At 47.2% G+C, this 16,408-nt stretch overlaps 1 protein-coding gene across 3 annotated transcripts; it reads right to left on the bottom strand.

Annotated features, from left to right (window-relative positions):
• Positions 1-2,637: 2,637 nt before the first annotated feature.
• On the bottom strand, positions 2,638-14,592 carry NT5M (5',3'-nucleotidase, mitochondrial). 3 transcript variants are annotated; one of them, XM_060282452.1, is made up of 6 exons: positions 13,656-14,588; positions 11,321-11,421; positions 8,404-8,464; positions 6,732-6,846; positions 4,213-4,387; positions 2,638-3,222 (listed from the first exon to the last, which is right to left on the bottom strand). In XM_060282452.1, the coding sequence occupies exons 1-5, from the start codon at positions 13,962-13,964 to the stop codon at positions 4,245-4,247; spliced, it is 729 nt and encodes a 242-aa protein (XP_060138435.1). In that variant the 5' UTR covers positions 13,965-14,588; the 3' UTR covers positions 2,638-3,222; positions 4,213-4,244. The 3 variants fall into 3 exon arrangements, with proteins under 3 accessions (XP_060138435.1, XP_034987966.1, XP_034987965.1); XM_035132075.2 differs by lacking the exon at positions 6,732-6,846 and having other exon boundaries at positions 13,656-14,592; XM_035132074.2 differs by lacking the exon at positions 6,732-6,846 and having other exon boundaries at positions 2,638-4,387; positions 13,656-14,591.
• Positions 14,593-16,408: the final 1,816 nt, after the last annotated feature.

A 16,408-nucleotide genomic window follows, 5' to 3' on the forward strand; every position in this document is an offset into this window, starting at 1 on the left:
CTTCCAGCAAATGGTACTGGCTCTGAGAAAACAACCCGAGTACAGCGGCCACTCATTGGGTTCTTACAAATGGACCAGGTAGCAGTTCAAGGTAGGTTAAATTTTTTTAAAAAAAGCTAAAGGACCCCTGGAAAGTTAAGTCCAGTCAAAGGCGACTATGGGGTTGCAGCGCTCATCTCGCTTCATGCTGAGGGAGCCGGCATTTGTCCACAGACAGCTTTCTGGGTCACATGGCCAGCATGACTAAACCGCTTCTGGCGCAACGGGACACAGTGACGCAAACCAGAGCGCACAGAAATACCGTTTACCTTCCTGCCATAGCAATACCTATTTATCTGCTCGCAGTGGTGTGCTTTTGAACTGCTAGGTTGGCAGGAGCTGGGACAGAGCAACGGGAGCTCACTCCGTCGCAGGGATTCGAACCGCCAACCTTCCAATCGGCACATCCGAGGCTCAGTGGTTTAGACCACAACGCCATCCGCATCCCTTCAGCAGTTCAGCATGGTCCTTTGCCAACAAGAGGAGCTTGGTAGAAACATGAGCTGCTGCTGTTATACCAACAAGGGACCTTATTCAACCTTTCCCCTCCCTTAAGCTGTACTTTCTATAGTAAAACGTTCTTGGAAGCAATGTACCGTTTGCCTGAGAGTGTGTAACTAGGAAAACAAGTGCTTTGGGGATTTGTGCCTTTAAAAAAAATCCATGGAAGCCGGAGGACTTCTCAGAAAAATGCTCTCATCCAAACATGGTGAGAAAGTAAACGATATCTTTGGGCGTATTGCCCTCTGGTGGCTGACTTTGGGATTGGGGAAATCCACACAGGAACTTTGCCCTATGTGAAGAAGTATTTTCTTTTATCTGTCCTGAATCTCCCAACATTCAGCTCACTCAGACGCCCACGACTTCTAGTCTTATGAAAAATGCATTTCTGTTTCTGCTTTCTCCATGCCATGCAAAATTCTATAAACTTGTATCATGCTGCCTCTTCTCCAGAGTCTAGCTCCACAGAAGTGAATGGACACATTTGTTCATTCATATATGTGGAGGGAGAGAAAAGTAGGGGTGTAAGAAGGTGTTGCTTTCCACTTCCACCCTGTATTTGTGTCACATGCAGTACTCTTTCTGTTCTGCTGCAATTCGCCCTCTGCCTGAAGCAGAATTATTTGTCTGTCTGCCTTGCTGAAATTACATTGCACCTTACACAATTTACACCATCAATTCTGCAAATTCCTTTCTCGCTGCATTGTTTTGCGTGTTTTATATTGTTTACAGTCAAACCTCGGTTCCAGAACACCTCCATTTTGGAACGTTTTGGCTCCCAAACCCTGAAAACCTGGAAGTAACAGCTCCGGTGTTCAAACAATTTTTGGAAGCCGAACAGCTTCCGAGCTGCATTTTTCATTTTCTCCCCATTGACTTTGCAGCCAGCCCATTGATCCTCGGTTTTTGAACTTTTCGGAAGCCAAACAGTCTTCTGGAACGGATTAAGTTCAAAAACCGAGGTTCCACTGTATTGAAATCTACAGATGAAAGGAGGCATGCAAATTTAATAAACAATGAAATATGAATTCAACCCCATTCATTTCAGTGCAAAGGAAACACAATGCAATATTATGTGTGTGTGACCTATTACATAGCACCTGCAGACCGAAAGCAACAGCCGCAGCAAATTTGCTGGATCGATTTCCGTTCCAGATTAGAGGCGAATAAGTGAACGTTGGCAATTTCTGCTCCCGTTTCTATTAATCGCCAGAATTATCCAACGCCCCTAGAAAAACAAATGGGTGAAAGTTAGGAAAACGGGGTGTGAGAATTGGGAAGCGGGTCCTGTCCTCCTACACTTAAAAGGATTTTCCGGGTTGGACTGGGAGTCCTGGAATTCTGTTGCCCTACTAGTTTGTTCCTTTTGTGAAGCTAGATCAGGGATGGGGACTCTCAGGCCTGGGGAGGGGGGCAAACATGGCCCTCTGGGCTTCTCTGTCTATCCCCTGGGACTCTCCCCAAATCATACCCCACTCTCTGCAAGTCACATCCTTCCCCTGCTCTGGTCCACACCCTCATTGAGTTTCTGCCTGGCTGGAATGTGTCCTTGATGCAGATGATGGCTCTTAGCCGTCTGGGTGTGCAGAGTGTTGTGTGAGAGGGTAGGCAAGAACTGGCTTACTGTACAAGGGTAACATATTTATTGCTCTGCCTCATTAGCCTCTAGCATGTGGCCCTTGAAAGGTAGACCAGAAGGGAATGTGGCCCTCAGCCTGGAAATGGTTCCCCATCCCCGCCTGAGAGGAAAGATTGAAAACAATACAGGACTTAGATCGTCTGGATGGAAAACAGGAGTGCGTGCTTTGTAGAAATTAGCCTACTGTAGAAAGGGTATATTTCCATTCATTTGCCAGCTGACAACTGTTGGGGTAGCTCAGTTGGTAGCGCATGAGACTCTTAATTTCAGAATGGTGGGTTCGAGCCCCACATTGGGCAAATGATTTCTGCATTGCAGGGGGTTGGACTAGATGACCCTTGTGGTCCCTTCCAATTCTACCATTGTATGATTCTATGATTTGCCTCCACCTGTCCCCCAAAAGGACGCCCAGAAGAGCACATTCTCCTAGCTTGAATCAGCTCTGCAGAAATCCAAACTGATTCTAATTCTTTCAGATTTATTTTTCAACATGACCGTTTAGGAAAGCTGCTGAATTTGGGCGTTTTGAACCGGGAGAATGGAAACAAGAGGACAGCGTCGAAGCACGGAATTGAAAACTTGAAAGGGCTGCCTTTAAAATACATTGACGAGTCAATCTTTCCTTCCTTTTCTTGTTTTGTAAAAGATTCAAAACAGATTTCAAAAGCAGAACTTGCAAAATATTGCAGATTCACGAAGCCAAATTAATTCTGACCATTTGCCAGATTTCAGCTTGGGCGGGGGGGAAATCCTTTTGGCTTTCGTCCTCCGGGAACAATAAAGCTTTCTTCCTTGTGTGCTGTCACAAGCTTTTTAGCTGCCGTGTGTTTGGAGGGCTTGAACGTGTCTCATGACGGAAGACCTCTGTCCAGTGTCACTTGACTGAGACACTAACCAAAGAGCTACATATACCACAAACGTTCCAGAAAGTTCCCTCCAAGGTGAAGCTCAGACCTTGCTCCTATGGGCAGCGAGTGCGAAATGGTCTACCTGCTCATGGGCTGCACTGTTTCAGCATATGGACCTCACATTGCAGTGTTCTCCTGTCCAAAAAAATAAAATAAAAATTCCTCTGTATAGAAAACCAGCAGGCTAGAATATTTCTCCCTGGCATACAATTCTTCTACCTGGAGGGATATTTGGTGGGGTATGATGTTCATTCAGTCTTGTGAGTCTATCCACAAAAAATGACATGGTGGACCTCCTCTCTTGCCATTTGTGAGAACTGAGGCCTCCTCGCCCAACCTGAGACTTCAAAGGTCTTATGTCAGAAGGGCAGTCACTTTGGCTTACACACCAAGAGCCCAAAGGAGAACTTGGCTGGAACCAGGTCTCAGCTCGGAAACCTGGGTTTGTCAACCAGCCGCCATCTTGAACCATCAAACGCTACGACAGAGAGGATGTTTCTGGGAGTAAGGGTAGGGAAACTGTGGCCCTCCAGATGTTGACAGACTCCATCCCATCATCCCCAGCTAGCATGATCAAGGATGATGGGAATTGGAGTCCAACAATGTTTGGACCGGTGACTGGTTCCCCAGCCCAGGCTTTTCCCCTTGCAAGCGAGCTACCAAAGTTCACACACACACACACACACACACACATACATATTTTGGATTTTGAAGTGGCTCCCAGACCGGCCTGCTCCTCAGCTCATTTCAACGTCCACCCGAAGCAAACTAAATTTCAGTCCTGGAAACGGAGGCATGTCCGAGATGGGGAGCGGACGTTAAAGATGGCGGCCATCTTTACAGAAGCCAGATATAAAGCTAAACAGTGCCTGGTGGGTGCTGAACACCCCTGACTGGGCCTTCCTTTGGGATAAGACGTCCTTTGGACTAGGCCAAGTCAGACCCAGGAAGGGTGCTTGGCAAAGGTACTTTGGTGGCCCAGCTTTGTGATGGCGCTAGCGGCACGGACAAAGCTCCCTTTTCTTGGGAAGCCTGCCCTCGTCTCTGGCTCCATAACTGAAACCAAAGATATGTTTTTTCCTGCTTCTCCCCGCGGGGCCTCCACCACTGATTCTGGCCCCTCACCGGGCACAACGAGGAGACTCTCCCAACGAGCTCTACAGTGCCCGCTTGCTATCCAAGATGGCCTTCCAGTCGTCGGTCCACGAGTGCAGCCTCCGACGAAGAGGAGGCAGCTGGAGGTGCTTGTTGTGGCAGGCCGTGAAGAGGACGTGCTCCCAGCTCGGACTCTTCTCAACTCCTGGAAGGCAAAGAAAAGAAGGCAACTAAGGACCTTTTTAAACTGAATAACGCCTGTCTGTGGGTTGCTGCTGTTTTTTTTTAAAAAAAAATCTGTCACCTCACTACTCTATGGAATCTAATAGTGGGGAACATAAAGGGGAGAGAAGTTTCTAGTCCTCATGGGTGTAAAGATTGGCTGGTGGAGTCTCATAAACCACTAACAGAGGTCTGCGCTCCAGTCTGCACAGCTTGTATAGGTTTCAGGCTTCGTTTCTCTCCTTGAAGAAGAAATTTGAATTTCTGCAGGGTAGACAACAGCCCTATGTGTGCTATATGCCTGTAAACCTCAAAGTCTGTCGTAAGCGACTTTGCTTATTTACAGTACAGTAGCAACTGGCAGGGAGCCATATAGTATACTAGCCAACAGATACCTGCAGCCGGGAGCAATGTGATTTAAACATGCCTACTTGGACGTAAGTCCCATTGCGTTCAGTGGGGCTTGCTCCCAGGTAAGGGGCTGCAGCTTTAGGAGTGGCTGGATGATGTTTGTTGTGACACACAGAAGAATTGCCTAAAAGCAAAAAATGATATTCTCACAGCTCCTTCACGTCCCTGCCCTGCAGAGCTCCTTCTGTGTCCCTCCATCCCTGCTCCATTTAAACTCCTGCTGTTGTTTAAAACCATCATTTGAAATCCCGCTTCTCTTTCGCTCCCCTCCCTTGGCCCAACTTCATACGAATCCAGGATTGCGTTGCAGCCCTAGAATGGGAGTTGCGTGATGACAGCCTTACGTTTTTATGTCTATAGGAAGATACAAACTGAAGCTCAATCCAGATAAGACTGAGACACTGTTAGTGGGTGGTTCCCTAGACCGGATGGATGGGAGGTTGCCTGCTCCTGGTGGAGCTGCTGTTGTTTAAAACCAGGCATCCCCAAACTGCGGCCCTCCAGATGTTTTGGCCTATAACTCCCATGATCCCTAGCTAACAGGACCAGTGGTCGGGGAAGATGGGAATTGTAGTCCAAAACATCTGGAGGGCCAAAGTTTGGGGATGCCTGTTTAAAACCACCATTTGAAATCCTGCTTCTCTTTCACTCCCCTCCCTTGGCCCAACTTCATACGAATCCAGGATTGCGTTGCAGCCCTAGAATGGGAGTTGCGTGATGACAGCCTTACGTTTTTATGTCTATAGGAAGATACAAACTGAAGCTCAATCCAGATAAGACTGAGACACTGTTAGTGGGTGGTTCCCTAGACCGGATGGATGGGAGGTTGCCTGCTCCTGGTGGAGCTGCTGTTGTTTAAAACCAGGCATCCCCAAACTGCGGCCCTCCAGATGTTTTGGCCTACAACTCCCATGATCCCTAGCTAACAGGACCAGTGGTCGGGGAAGATGGGAATTGTAGTCCAAAACATCTGGAGGGCCAAAGTTTGGGGATGCCTGTTTAAAACCACCATTTGAAATCCTGCTTCTCTTTCACTCCCCTCCCTTGGCCCAACTTCATACGAATCCAGGATTGCGTTGCAGCCCTAGAATGGGAGTTGCGTGATGACAGCCTTACGTTTTTATGTCTATAGGAAGATACAAACTGAAGCTCAATCCAGATAAGACTGAGACACTGTTAGTGGGTGGTTCCCTAGACCGGATGGATGGGAGGTTGCCTGCTCCTGGTGGAGCTGCTGTTGTTTAAAACCAGGCATCCCCAAACTGCGGCCCTCCAGATGTTTTGGCCTACAACTCCCATGATCCCTAGCTAACAGGACCAGTGGTCGGGGAAGATGGGAATTGTAGTCCAAAACATCTGGAGATCCAAAGTTTGGGGATGCCTGTTTAAAACCACCATTTGAAATCCTGCTTCTCTTTCACTCCCCTCCCTTGGCCCAACTTCATACGAATCCAGGATTGCGTTGCAGCCCTAGAATGGGAGTTGCGTGATGACAGCCTTACGTTTCTATGTCTATAGGAAGATACAAACTGAAGCTCAATCCAGATAAGACTGAGACACTGTTAGTGGGTGGTTCCCTAAACCGGATGGATGGGTGGTTGCCTGCTCTTGGTGGAGTTACACTCCCTCTGAAGGGGTGGGCACGTAGCTTGGGGAGACCTCTAGATCTACTGCTGTTGCTTGAGGCTCAGGTGGCCTCGGTGGCACAGAGTGCCTTCCATCAGCTTGGGCTGGTGGCCCAGCTCTGCCCCTATCTGGACAGGGATAGCCTAACTACTGTTGTCTATGCTCTGGTATACAAATTCAAATAAATAAGCAAAGTATGTGTCAATGTTGAATCATGGGCCCTTCACTGCCTTGCACTTCCATCCACCCACCAGCCCCTGATCCCCTTTCCCTTGGGACAACCTCTTCACCTATTATATCGGGCCTGTCGTCGATCAGCAGGTCGCCAGAGACCACCGTCTTATCTCGGGTGAGGACAATCTGCTCCAGAAACTCTTGGCCCAAGTGCTTCTCCACCCAGGCGTACTGGAAAGTGGAAAAGGAAACAGTGGAAGAAAAGAGTTTGTGGACAGAGGGTGGCAGGGAGGATGGAACCGGCTTGACCAGCAAACCACAATGACCCAAAAAACCAAAAATAAACCCCATTATGGGGAAGCAGGGAGAGGGAAGTGGAGCTTAACTTTGAGCCAAGACTTGGAAGACTCCAGATGGGCTGGGTGTCTGCACAAAATTTGACTGCAATCTCGCATTTGGTGCAATTACGGAACCAGCTCCCCACTGCTTGGAGGCTGATCCAGGAGTCTGTGCCTTTTAATTGGCTTTTCATATCAGTCTTTTCGTGGAGAATTCTGCTTTAGTCGTCACTTTAATGCCCTCTCCTGGCCTCATCCTGTCTCCCCGGAGTTTCACTGCAAATTTGATCACTTTATTTTCGTTCTTGATTTCACTTACTTCTCAGCAATAATTATATACCGCTTAAAATACAGAACCTCTAAGCAGTTTATATGAAACGTGCTATAAAATCACAACGGTTAATATTAGGCAGGCGTCTTTGTTGTGATGTTCTTGACGCCGGCTAGAAACTTTTTTTTTTGTTCCGGCGAGCCCCTCCAAACATAAAATTAATTGTGCACGTCTGTTGTTTTTAAAACTGTTGATGTTGCCTAGAATCATAGAATCATAGAGTTGGAAGAGACCACAAGGGCCATCCAGTCCAACCCCCTGCCAAGCAGGAAACACCATCAAAGCATTCTTGACGTATGCCTGTCAAGCCTCTGCTTAAAGACCTCCAAAGAAGGAGACTCCACCACACTCCTTGGTAGCAAATTCCACTGCCAAACAGCTCTTACTGTCAGGAAGTTCTTCCTAATGTTTAGGTGGAATCTTCTTTCTTGTAGTTTGAATCCATTGCTCTGTGTCCGCTTCTCTGGAGCAGTAGAAAACAACCTTTCTCCCTCCTCTATATGACATCCTTTTATATATTTGAACATGGCTATCATATCACCCCTTAACCTTCTCTTCTCCAGGCTAAACATACCCAGCTCCCTAAGCCGTTCCTCATAAGGCATCGTTTCCAGGCCTTTGACCATTTTGGTTGCCCTCTTCTGGACACGTTCCAGCTTATCAGTATCCTTCCTGAACTCTGGTGCCCAGAACTGGACACAGTACTCCAGGTGAGGTCTGACCAGAGCAGAATACAGTGGTACTATTACTTCCCTTGATCTAGATGCTATAGTCCTATTAATGCAGCCTATATTTTGACCATTCTCTTATGCCTCCTGTTTTTCAAAGTCTGCTTTTACCACTGGTTTTAATGAATATTTAATACCAGGAAAACCCAGGAAATGTACGGTATTGGCAATTTCCAGCCAGGGAAAGCCTGGCTAAACAGATGGGTTTTCAGAAGGCGGTCAAAATACAAGGCTTAGTTCCTGCCTCTCCAGACTGCGCGTAGGAGGGTGTTCCTGTCGGAAAGATTCTGAATGTCGTCACTGTCCTCTGCTCTGGGAATCCTTTCAATTGAAAGGCTGGCTATGAATCGGATAAATGAAGAAATAGTAATAAAAATAATATACCCGTTACCTTTTCGTATGGGCAATACCGATACTTCTTGATAGGACTGGTGCATATGAACACATCGGTCCTGCCATGACGGAAAAGAGAGAAGGTGAAGGATGGAGGGAGGGAGGGAAGGAGAGAGAGAGAGGAGAAGAAGAAGAAGAAAAAAAAAATCCAGCTTTGTATTTATTAGTCCTATCATATCACCCCTTAACCTTCTCTTCTCCAGGCTAAACATACCCAGCTCCCTAAGCCGTTTCTCATAAGGCATCGTTTCTAGACCTTTGACCATTTCTGGCCTTCCTGCAAGAAAAAAATAGCTCAAGGGTGCTCTGCATGGATATAAGCAAAGGCTGCCTCAGATGGAATTGGACCACTTAGTCTATCATTCCAAGAAATATTGACTCTGCCTGGGTGCATCTCTACAGCATCCCAGGCCGGTCTTGCCCAGTCCTGCTCCCTGCTGTATTTGTTTACAGTTAGCTTAAAATGTTTAGGAACCCAGGGCAGCTTTAAAAAAGGATCTGTTGTAAGAATCTCCCTGCCCTCAAGCTTGCAGTCTAAAAGACATGGCACGCAAGGAAAGTGGGATGGGGAGGGAGAAGGGTGGGAAGCAATGGAAACAGCTCAGGTAGGGGTGGCTAAATGACCGTTGAGGGTGGGCCAAAGGTAGCTGTTCTGTCGGCTAAGGCAATGGGACAACTAGAGAGGTCGGATTTGAACCTGGAACCTTCTATGTTCAAAGACTGCGTTGCCTAGTCCGAGGCCAAAATGAGTGGGTATGTGCTATATTCCCAGCTCACCTAACACGAATGTGGGGGCAGGAATTTGGAGGGTCTGGTGCAAGGGGGAAAAAGAAAGAGGGTTCTGAAACCTACTGACGTGACCAGCTGCTTTCCTCTGCCATGCTACCCCAAGAGCCCACCTTTCCCATGAGGCTTTTGGCACCCCCCTCTACTGAAATTTAAGCCTGAACAATGAGATCTTATGTGTGCTCCCTCAGAAGTATCCCACACAGGGCTTTCTTCTGAGTAAGTGCGCACAGGACTGCAGCTCGAGTATGTTTGCATGTATCCTGGCAATTCTTTAATTAAGGGGTGGCTGGTGCCCATGCGAATGGTAGGGCAGAAGGTAAGGAGGCCAACAGTAGGTGGCGCTAGAGCTAGTGTTAGAAACTCATATATCAGCTAATCACCAAAAGGCACTTTAAACCTAGGCTATGGCCGCCACAAAGGAATGCCTAGGTGCCTTTCCCACCCAATGAGACTTATTAGGATGATCGTGATTGCGATCATTCATTTCTATACCATTTTGTATTTAAAAGGGGGGAATCTCAGAGAGGTTTACAACACGTTAAGACATCAAATAAAACAATCCAGAATAAAACAAATTCAAGCTTCCTGGGAAATATTTCAGATCCTTCTCGAAGTGACATTTTCCTGTCCCCATATTTATTTGCCTACTTAATTTCTACAGCTTCCCCGAAGAAGGATTTTAGGGAGGCAGTGGGGTGTAGTGGTGAGAGTGTTGGACTAGGACCTGGGAGATCAGGGTTCAAATCCCCACTCAGTCACAGCCTCTTCACCTCCCTCACAGGGTCATTGTGGGTATTAACTGAGGAGGGGGGTGAACCATAGACTGGGATATGAATGCAGGAAATAAGCTCTTCTGCTTAAGAAAACTGGATAGCCCAGCCCGCAAGCCTGGCATCCAGAGATCTCCACGTGGGTGCAACTGGACTCCAAAACATTCCTGGCACCTGGGGGGATTTCCAACCCTGGCCAGAGCCAATGACAAACGGAATCCACTAATGATAGTTTTGTCCCTATCCTCATCCTCCTCCCTGCCGAATTCTGCAAGGGGCATCGCTGAGACTGTGGAGGAGGAGGAGGAAGCTGACGGCCAGTGGATTGCTTGCAAGTATATTTTTATGTGATGATTATTGGAGATACTTATTTAATTATATTGGGAATGCAGTAACAGGGAATAATATTTCAGGAAATCTGGGAATACTGTAGAGATAAGTGGGAGTCTTTAGTGGGAGGAACATAGGTACGAGATCGAGATCTTTGATGAATTTAGAGGATACTGTTATTGGTTGTTATTGGTTGTTTTGGTTGAATGATGAGATAAATGTATGTTTTTCTCTTTCTTTTTTTCATCCTTTCGTTTTTCCTTTTTTCCTTTCTTTTTCTTTTTTCTTTATGCTCTGGAATATTATGCTTATCACTACTTTCAATGCACCATGATTGTCTTAATTATTATTATTTAGTGATGAAAGTTTCAGTTTTTATTAGTAGTATTTTCTCTTTTTTCACTTTATTACTATATGATTTATATGATTTTGTATATTATGATTTAGATATGATTTTTGTATATTATGATTTAGATATGATTTTTGTATATTATGATTTATATATGATTTATATATGAATTTGTGTTGGTTTGGTATGATTGTGGACTTTGAGTATGTATGGATTGTATTTTAACCTAAATCTTAATAAAGGTTATTTTAAATCTTTAAAAAAAAGGATTGCTTGCAAGTAAGAAGGCAGGCAGGGGGGGGACCTTGCAGAGAACAGACTGAGGTTTTTAATGGGGCCAGCACCCCATCTCCTCTAACAGACTCGGCCCTGCTGCTCTCAGGCCACTTAGAGGGAAAATACAGAAACAAAGGCGAGTGACTGATCACAAATCAACAGAATGAGAAACAGCAGCACTTAAAATAACAGCAGCTGATAACAAATAGATAAAACGTTGCTGCTGTTGACTAATCGATTCACGCATTTAGTGTCGTATGTCGCTATATATCGCCCGGCCTTATAGCTCATGCTCGCCCTGGGACCATTTGGTGTAGAGAGGGTTAGAAGGACAAATAATGAAAAGAAAGGAAGAGCAGTGGGGAAGCTTCTCCCTTGCAAATTCTGCCAAACATACTCACTCTTTTAACTCGACCATCTGCTTGACGGCTTCCACGGCCCCTGGGAGCGGATCCAGTTCCATGAAGAAGTTCTTTGATTCCCAAATGCCAATTGCCTTTTCCTGCAAAGAGGTTTGGAGGGAGAAGGTTGGGGAGGGGGGAGAACATTAGCCTGTTAAGTCTGCTGTCCCCTTGGCTGCTCTCAGTGCACAACAGAGAGCAGGAGAGCAGCAACGTTTGAATAAGGGCTGCTGCATACAGAGCACATTTAAAGCACCTTCCTTTTCCTCAAAGAATTCTGGGGCTTGTAGGCTTGTAGTTTACCTCCTTGCCAGTCTGCCCAGCCCTCCCCGCTTACCAGAACAGTTAAACCAATAGCAGTGAGAGGGAATAGAATTGCTCTGCCCAGGCCCAGGTCAGAGTTAGCTACTCGCTGCTCGGTGGAGCTTGCAACCTCGTGGACTTTGAACATGCTCGGACTTTTGACACAAAGATTGGGTTGTGCACTGGATGGAGAACAGGCCTGAAACTTGGATTCAACTCCAAGGCACTTACCTGTCATCCTCATTTCCACTCTATGCAACAGGTGGATAACAGTGGCCTGCCTTATAGGGCTCTTGTGAGTGTTAATAATAATAATAAAGTATTGGGGGTGACTTTGCCTATTTAAAAGTGCTTGTTATTATCTACTACTCGAAATAAATGCATATTTATTAATTTCTACATGAAGAAGACTTGGAAACTTCAACTGGTCCAGATTTCTGCCTGGGGTTCCAGTTAGAACTCATATAACCCCTGTTTCAAAACTGTGTTCAAGTTGGTTTTCAGGCCCAGTTCAAGGAGCCAGTGGCAGACTTTGGATTCTCAAATTTCAGCAGTGCTCTGTGTGGCAGAGCCAGTGTGGTGTAGTGGTTAGAGCGGTAGACTCGTAATCTAGTCCACATGCAGCTGCTGGGTGACCTTGGGCTAGTCACACTTCTTTGAAGCCTCTCCGCCCCACTCACCTCACAGAGTGTTTGTTGTGGGGGAGGAAGGGAAAGGAGAATGTTAGCCGCTTTGAGACTCCTTAGAGTAGTGATAAAGCGGGATATCAAATCCAAGCTCTTCTTCTAAAATTTTGCGCCCCCCCTTGCCTCTCACACCTCATTGTTGCAGCGCCAGCCCCCAGCGCTGCCAAACCAGTCGCACTACACTAAAACCGCCTCACATCGTTGTTTAAAGCCCTAAATGACTTGGGCGCCAAATATCTGACGATTGCCTCCTTCCCCACAGACCCTCCTGGGTATTAGGATCTTGGTAGTTCCATCTAACCACCTGTAGAAACTCAGGATGGTAGCAGTGGCCCAGAAGAGGGCATGCTGCTTTGTGGCAGCTTTCGGGTTGTGGAATTCCCTGGTGCGTCCATCACCTTCATTGTATTGTTTCCTTGGTATGCTGAAGACACATTTGACCCAACCTAGCCTTTGACACCTGAGATCAATATCTATACACATTCCAGGTTACTCTGCACCCAGTGTGCTGCCAGTACAGATGACTTGACCACAATCCGTACCTATCCTGTCATTTATTTACGAAATACTGCGTTTTGATGAATTTCCCCAGCAAACCAGCTTCAAGCCAAATTGAGAAAAAGAACAACCTAGCTGTGTGGTAAGTCAGTAATGTGTACACAGCCATATTTTCAGTTCCCATTCTTTTTTCTTTCTTTTTGGAAATGTACAGAATGTTTTGTGTTTCTTCCTCCCACCTCCTTATGGCACCATGTTTTTAATGGCATTACCCCGGTATGTTTTACATGTAAGTTGTTTGGAGACCTTCTAGGTAACAAGCAATTAATAAATTTCATAACCACAACAGTACTCCTGCCACTATAATTTGTTTCAATATAAAATATAAAATAGTGGTAACCTGCCCTGGAATCTTACTGTGAATGGTAGATAACAAATCCAACAAATAACAACAACAAATTTCATTTGTTTTGCATTCCCCTTTCTGTTTCTCTCTGGTCTCCCTTCTGTTTACAGTACTTATATACTGCAAGCCCCTTGGGGTGGAGATTTGTATTTTTGTACAGTACTTTGCAAGGCACCATGGCTGGCGTTGATGCTAATAATGATTACCGTAATTTCCTTCATTTTACTCCAGCTGGATTTCCCTTTCCGTTCCTTGGTGGACCTCCCTTGCATTTAGTTATATATGGTAAGCCCCTCGGGGCAGAGACCTGCCCTCTTGTAATCTGCAAGCTGCCTTTACTGACATGATGTTGATAACAACAACAACAACAACAACAACAACAACAACAACAACAACAACAACAACAACAACAACAACAACAACAACAACGCCACTGACTCACGCTCAGCTCCGATTCCAGCTGCCCATACTGCTCCGAGACCCAGAACCCCCTGCGGTCCTCCAAAGAGATGTAGGGCTTCTCCGGATACTTGGCTCTGAACTTCTTCAGGAAGCCCCCCTCGAAATCCGCCAGCACCCCGTCCATGTCCACCAAGACCCGCAGGCGCCGGTGGCGGCCGGGGGCGCAGCGCGAGGAGGCGCTGCGTCTGCTGCAGTGCGCAAAACAGCCGGCGCCCGAGGCCAGGAAAGGGGCGCAGCAGCCGCGCAGGGCTGGCCGCGGGTGCAAGAAGAAGCTGCTCATAGCTAGCATGGAGAAGGGCGGAATCTCTCTCTCAAAAAAACGGGGAAGGGCGCCGGATCAAGGCCTCCTCGTCGCTGTGCTCCCAAATCCCCAGCCTCCTTTTCTGCGACTGCTGCATCATCACGCCAGGCTTTCTGTCTCTCTGCGGCGCACGGATTTGGGGACCCCACGAGGTCCGCCAAACTCGCAAATAATTGCTGTTATTGGTGCAATTATTGCCGCTGCAGCACGCTCCCTTCTTCCTTCCTGGCCCCGATTTGGGGCCAAAGACGAGCCCCGGGAGAGGGGATGGAGAGGGCGGCGAGGCGAGGCGAGGGCACCCGGGCCGGCTGCGCAAAAGCGAAGGTGGGTGCGGGTCGGGGTGCGCTGTGCTGCGCTCGTCCCGCGCAAGATCCGCAGGGGCTTCCTTCTCCTCGTTCCCTTCGCAACGGAGAAGGGCGCTCCGTGGGGCGGCGCCGCGTCCTCAGGGTGCTTCCCTGAGCGCTGGGGGTGGCCGGGCGCGGCTTGGCGCTCCGGTGCGCGCGCCTCTCTGGTTTGCAGCCGAGCCGCGGAAGCCGCTTTCTCGCCCTCCTCCCGAGGCGCCGGCAGAGCAGCCCAACCCGGCAGTGCTCCGGTTCTTCTTCCCATCGCCCGCGGGAGGAGCTGCGGGTGGGGAGGGGGTTGGTGCTTGGGCTCCCGGCAGCTCCAAGCGCCGCCTCGCAGCGGCGGCATGTTTCCAAGGCCGGCCGGGAAGCGCGCGCCACCAGCTCCTCGCATGGGATATCCTGGATTTTGCCCTCCGGGGTCTCTCCCCGGCAGTACCGGATTTATGTATAAACTGAACAAGCTATATAGCTTAGGGCCCCCACTTTCTTGGGGGAGCCTAAAAACATACTTCTTCTTAATTGTATTTCACTATTAATATACTTCTTCTTAATTGTATTTCAGTTCAACAATTACTTTGATAAAATACATATTTTGTTATGTGCAAATGGCTTTAGATACCTATTAGGTCCATAGATTACCATAGAGCATATATTCAACACACACCAAAAAAAACAGTGACTATTTGTTGTTGACAAAGGACACCTGGACATAGAAAGGGCCCCATTACCTTCAGTAGCTTAGCCTTAGGGCCTCATCAAACCTCAATCTGGCCCTGCCCCACCGCTTCCCTTCTTGCACTGGAAGTAAACCCAGGGGTCGGAAACACCTCTTCAATCGGGCTGCTTCCCCCACTGCAAAAAAGATGTCCCCAAGCAAGGTCAGCCGCACAGCGCAGCCTGATCCCATACCCTCCAACATTTATCCATTGAAAATAGTGACGTCTTAATCTATAGTATTAATATCCCGCCCATCTGACTGGGTTGCCCCAGCCACTCTGGGCAACTTCCAACATGAATAAAAATACAATTAAGCATTAAACATCTTAAAACTTCCCTATACAGGGCTGTTTCCAGATGTCTTCTAAAGGTAGTATACCTACTTATCTCCTTGGCTCAGGGTTGCATAAGTCCATCCCCTCCAACATTTTTCCGAAGTCCTGAGGAAAAGTGGGACATTCCGAGATCAAATCAGAAACTGGGATGCATAGCTGCCAAGTTATCCCTTTTTTAAAGGGATTTCCCCTTATGCTGAATAGGCTTCCTCGCGAGAAAAGGGAAAACTTGGCAGCTATGCTGGGATGGCTTCTGTAAATCTGGGACTGTACCCCGAAAATAGGGACATTTGGAGGGTCTGTGATCCTGCACGTGTTTACATGGAAGGAAGTTTTGTTTTGTTCAGCAGAACGTTCGGGGTGCATGAGGACTGTGGGCAGGCTCGGCTCTGGAATAATCAGGTTCTGACGCCAAGGTTCAACATGGTGCATACAATTAGAAGAAGTGGGCCTCTGAGCGTGTGCAGAATGCCTTTCCAGCAAAGTTGATGAGCGCACAAGCAGTTCCAACACTGAGGTGCCGGAGCTGAGCTCCTGTGAGCTCTGGGTAAAAAAAAGGCCTTATTATTATTTAAAAACTATTAATCACCCCAAGGTCCCATGGTGAAAGTCCAAGCAACCTAACTAAAGGTGCCCATATTCCTTGGTTGCCCCTGATCCAGCTTTGTTGAAACTCAGTAGAAGCATAAAACTGTCTTTCGTGATTGTTATACTTTGCAGAGAGTGCTGTATTTTATTGTGCAATAGCAACTACAGGCAGAACTAGCCATATCTTTAAAATGATGATGATGATGATGATGATGATGATGATGAAAGTCAGGGGTTATTTTTTCAGCAGGAACTTACTGGAATTCAGTTCCAGCACCTCTTAGGCGGATGCCATTGCTATTATAAGAGAACAAGGGAAGCTTTCATGGTGAGTTCCAGCACCTCTTTTTCAAGAAAGATGAAAGCACTGGTGAAAGCCAATTTTTCAAAAACATCTCCTAGATCATAATTATCTCACCTATTCTGTACTGTAGCCCAGAACTGAATC

This window comes from Zootoca vivipara, chromosome 14 (genome assembly GCF_963506605.1).
Source record: "Zootoca vivipara chromosome 14, rZooViv1.1, whole genome shotgun sequence".
NCBI lineage: Eukaryota > Metazoa > Chordata > Lepidosauria > Squamata > Lacertidae > Zootoca > Zootoca vivipara.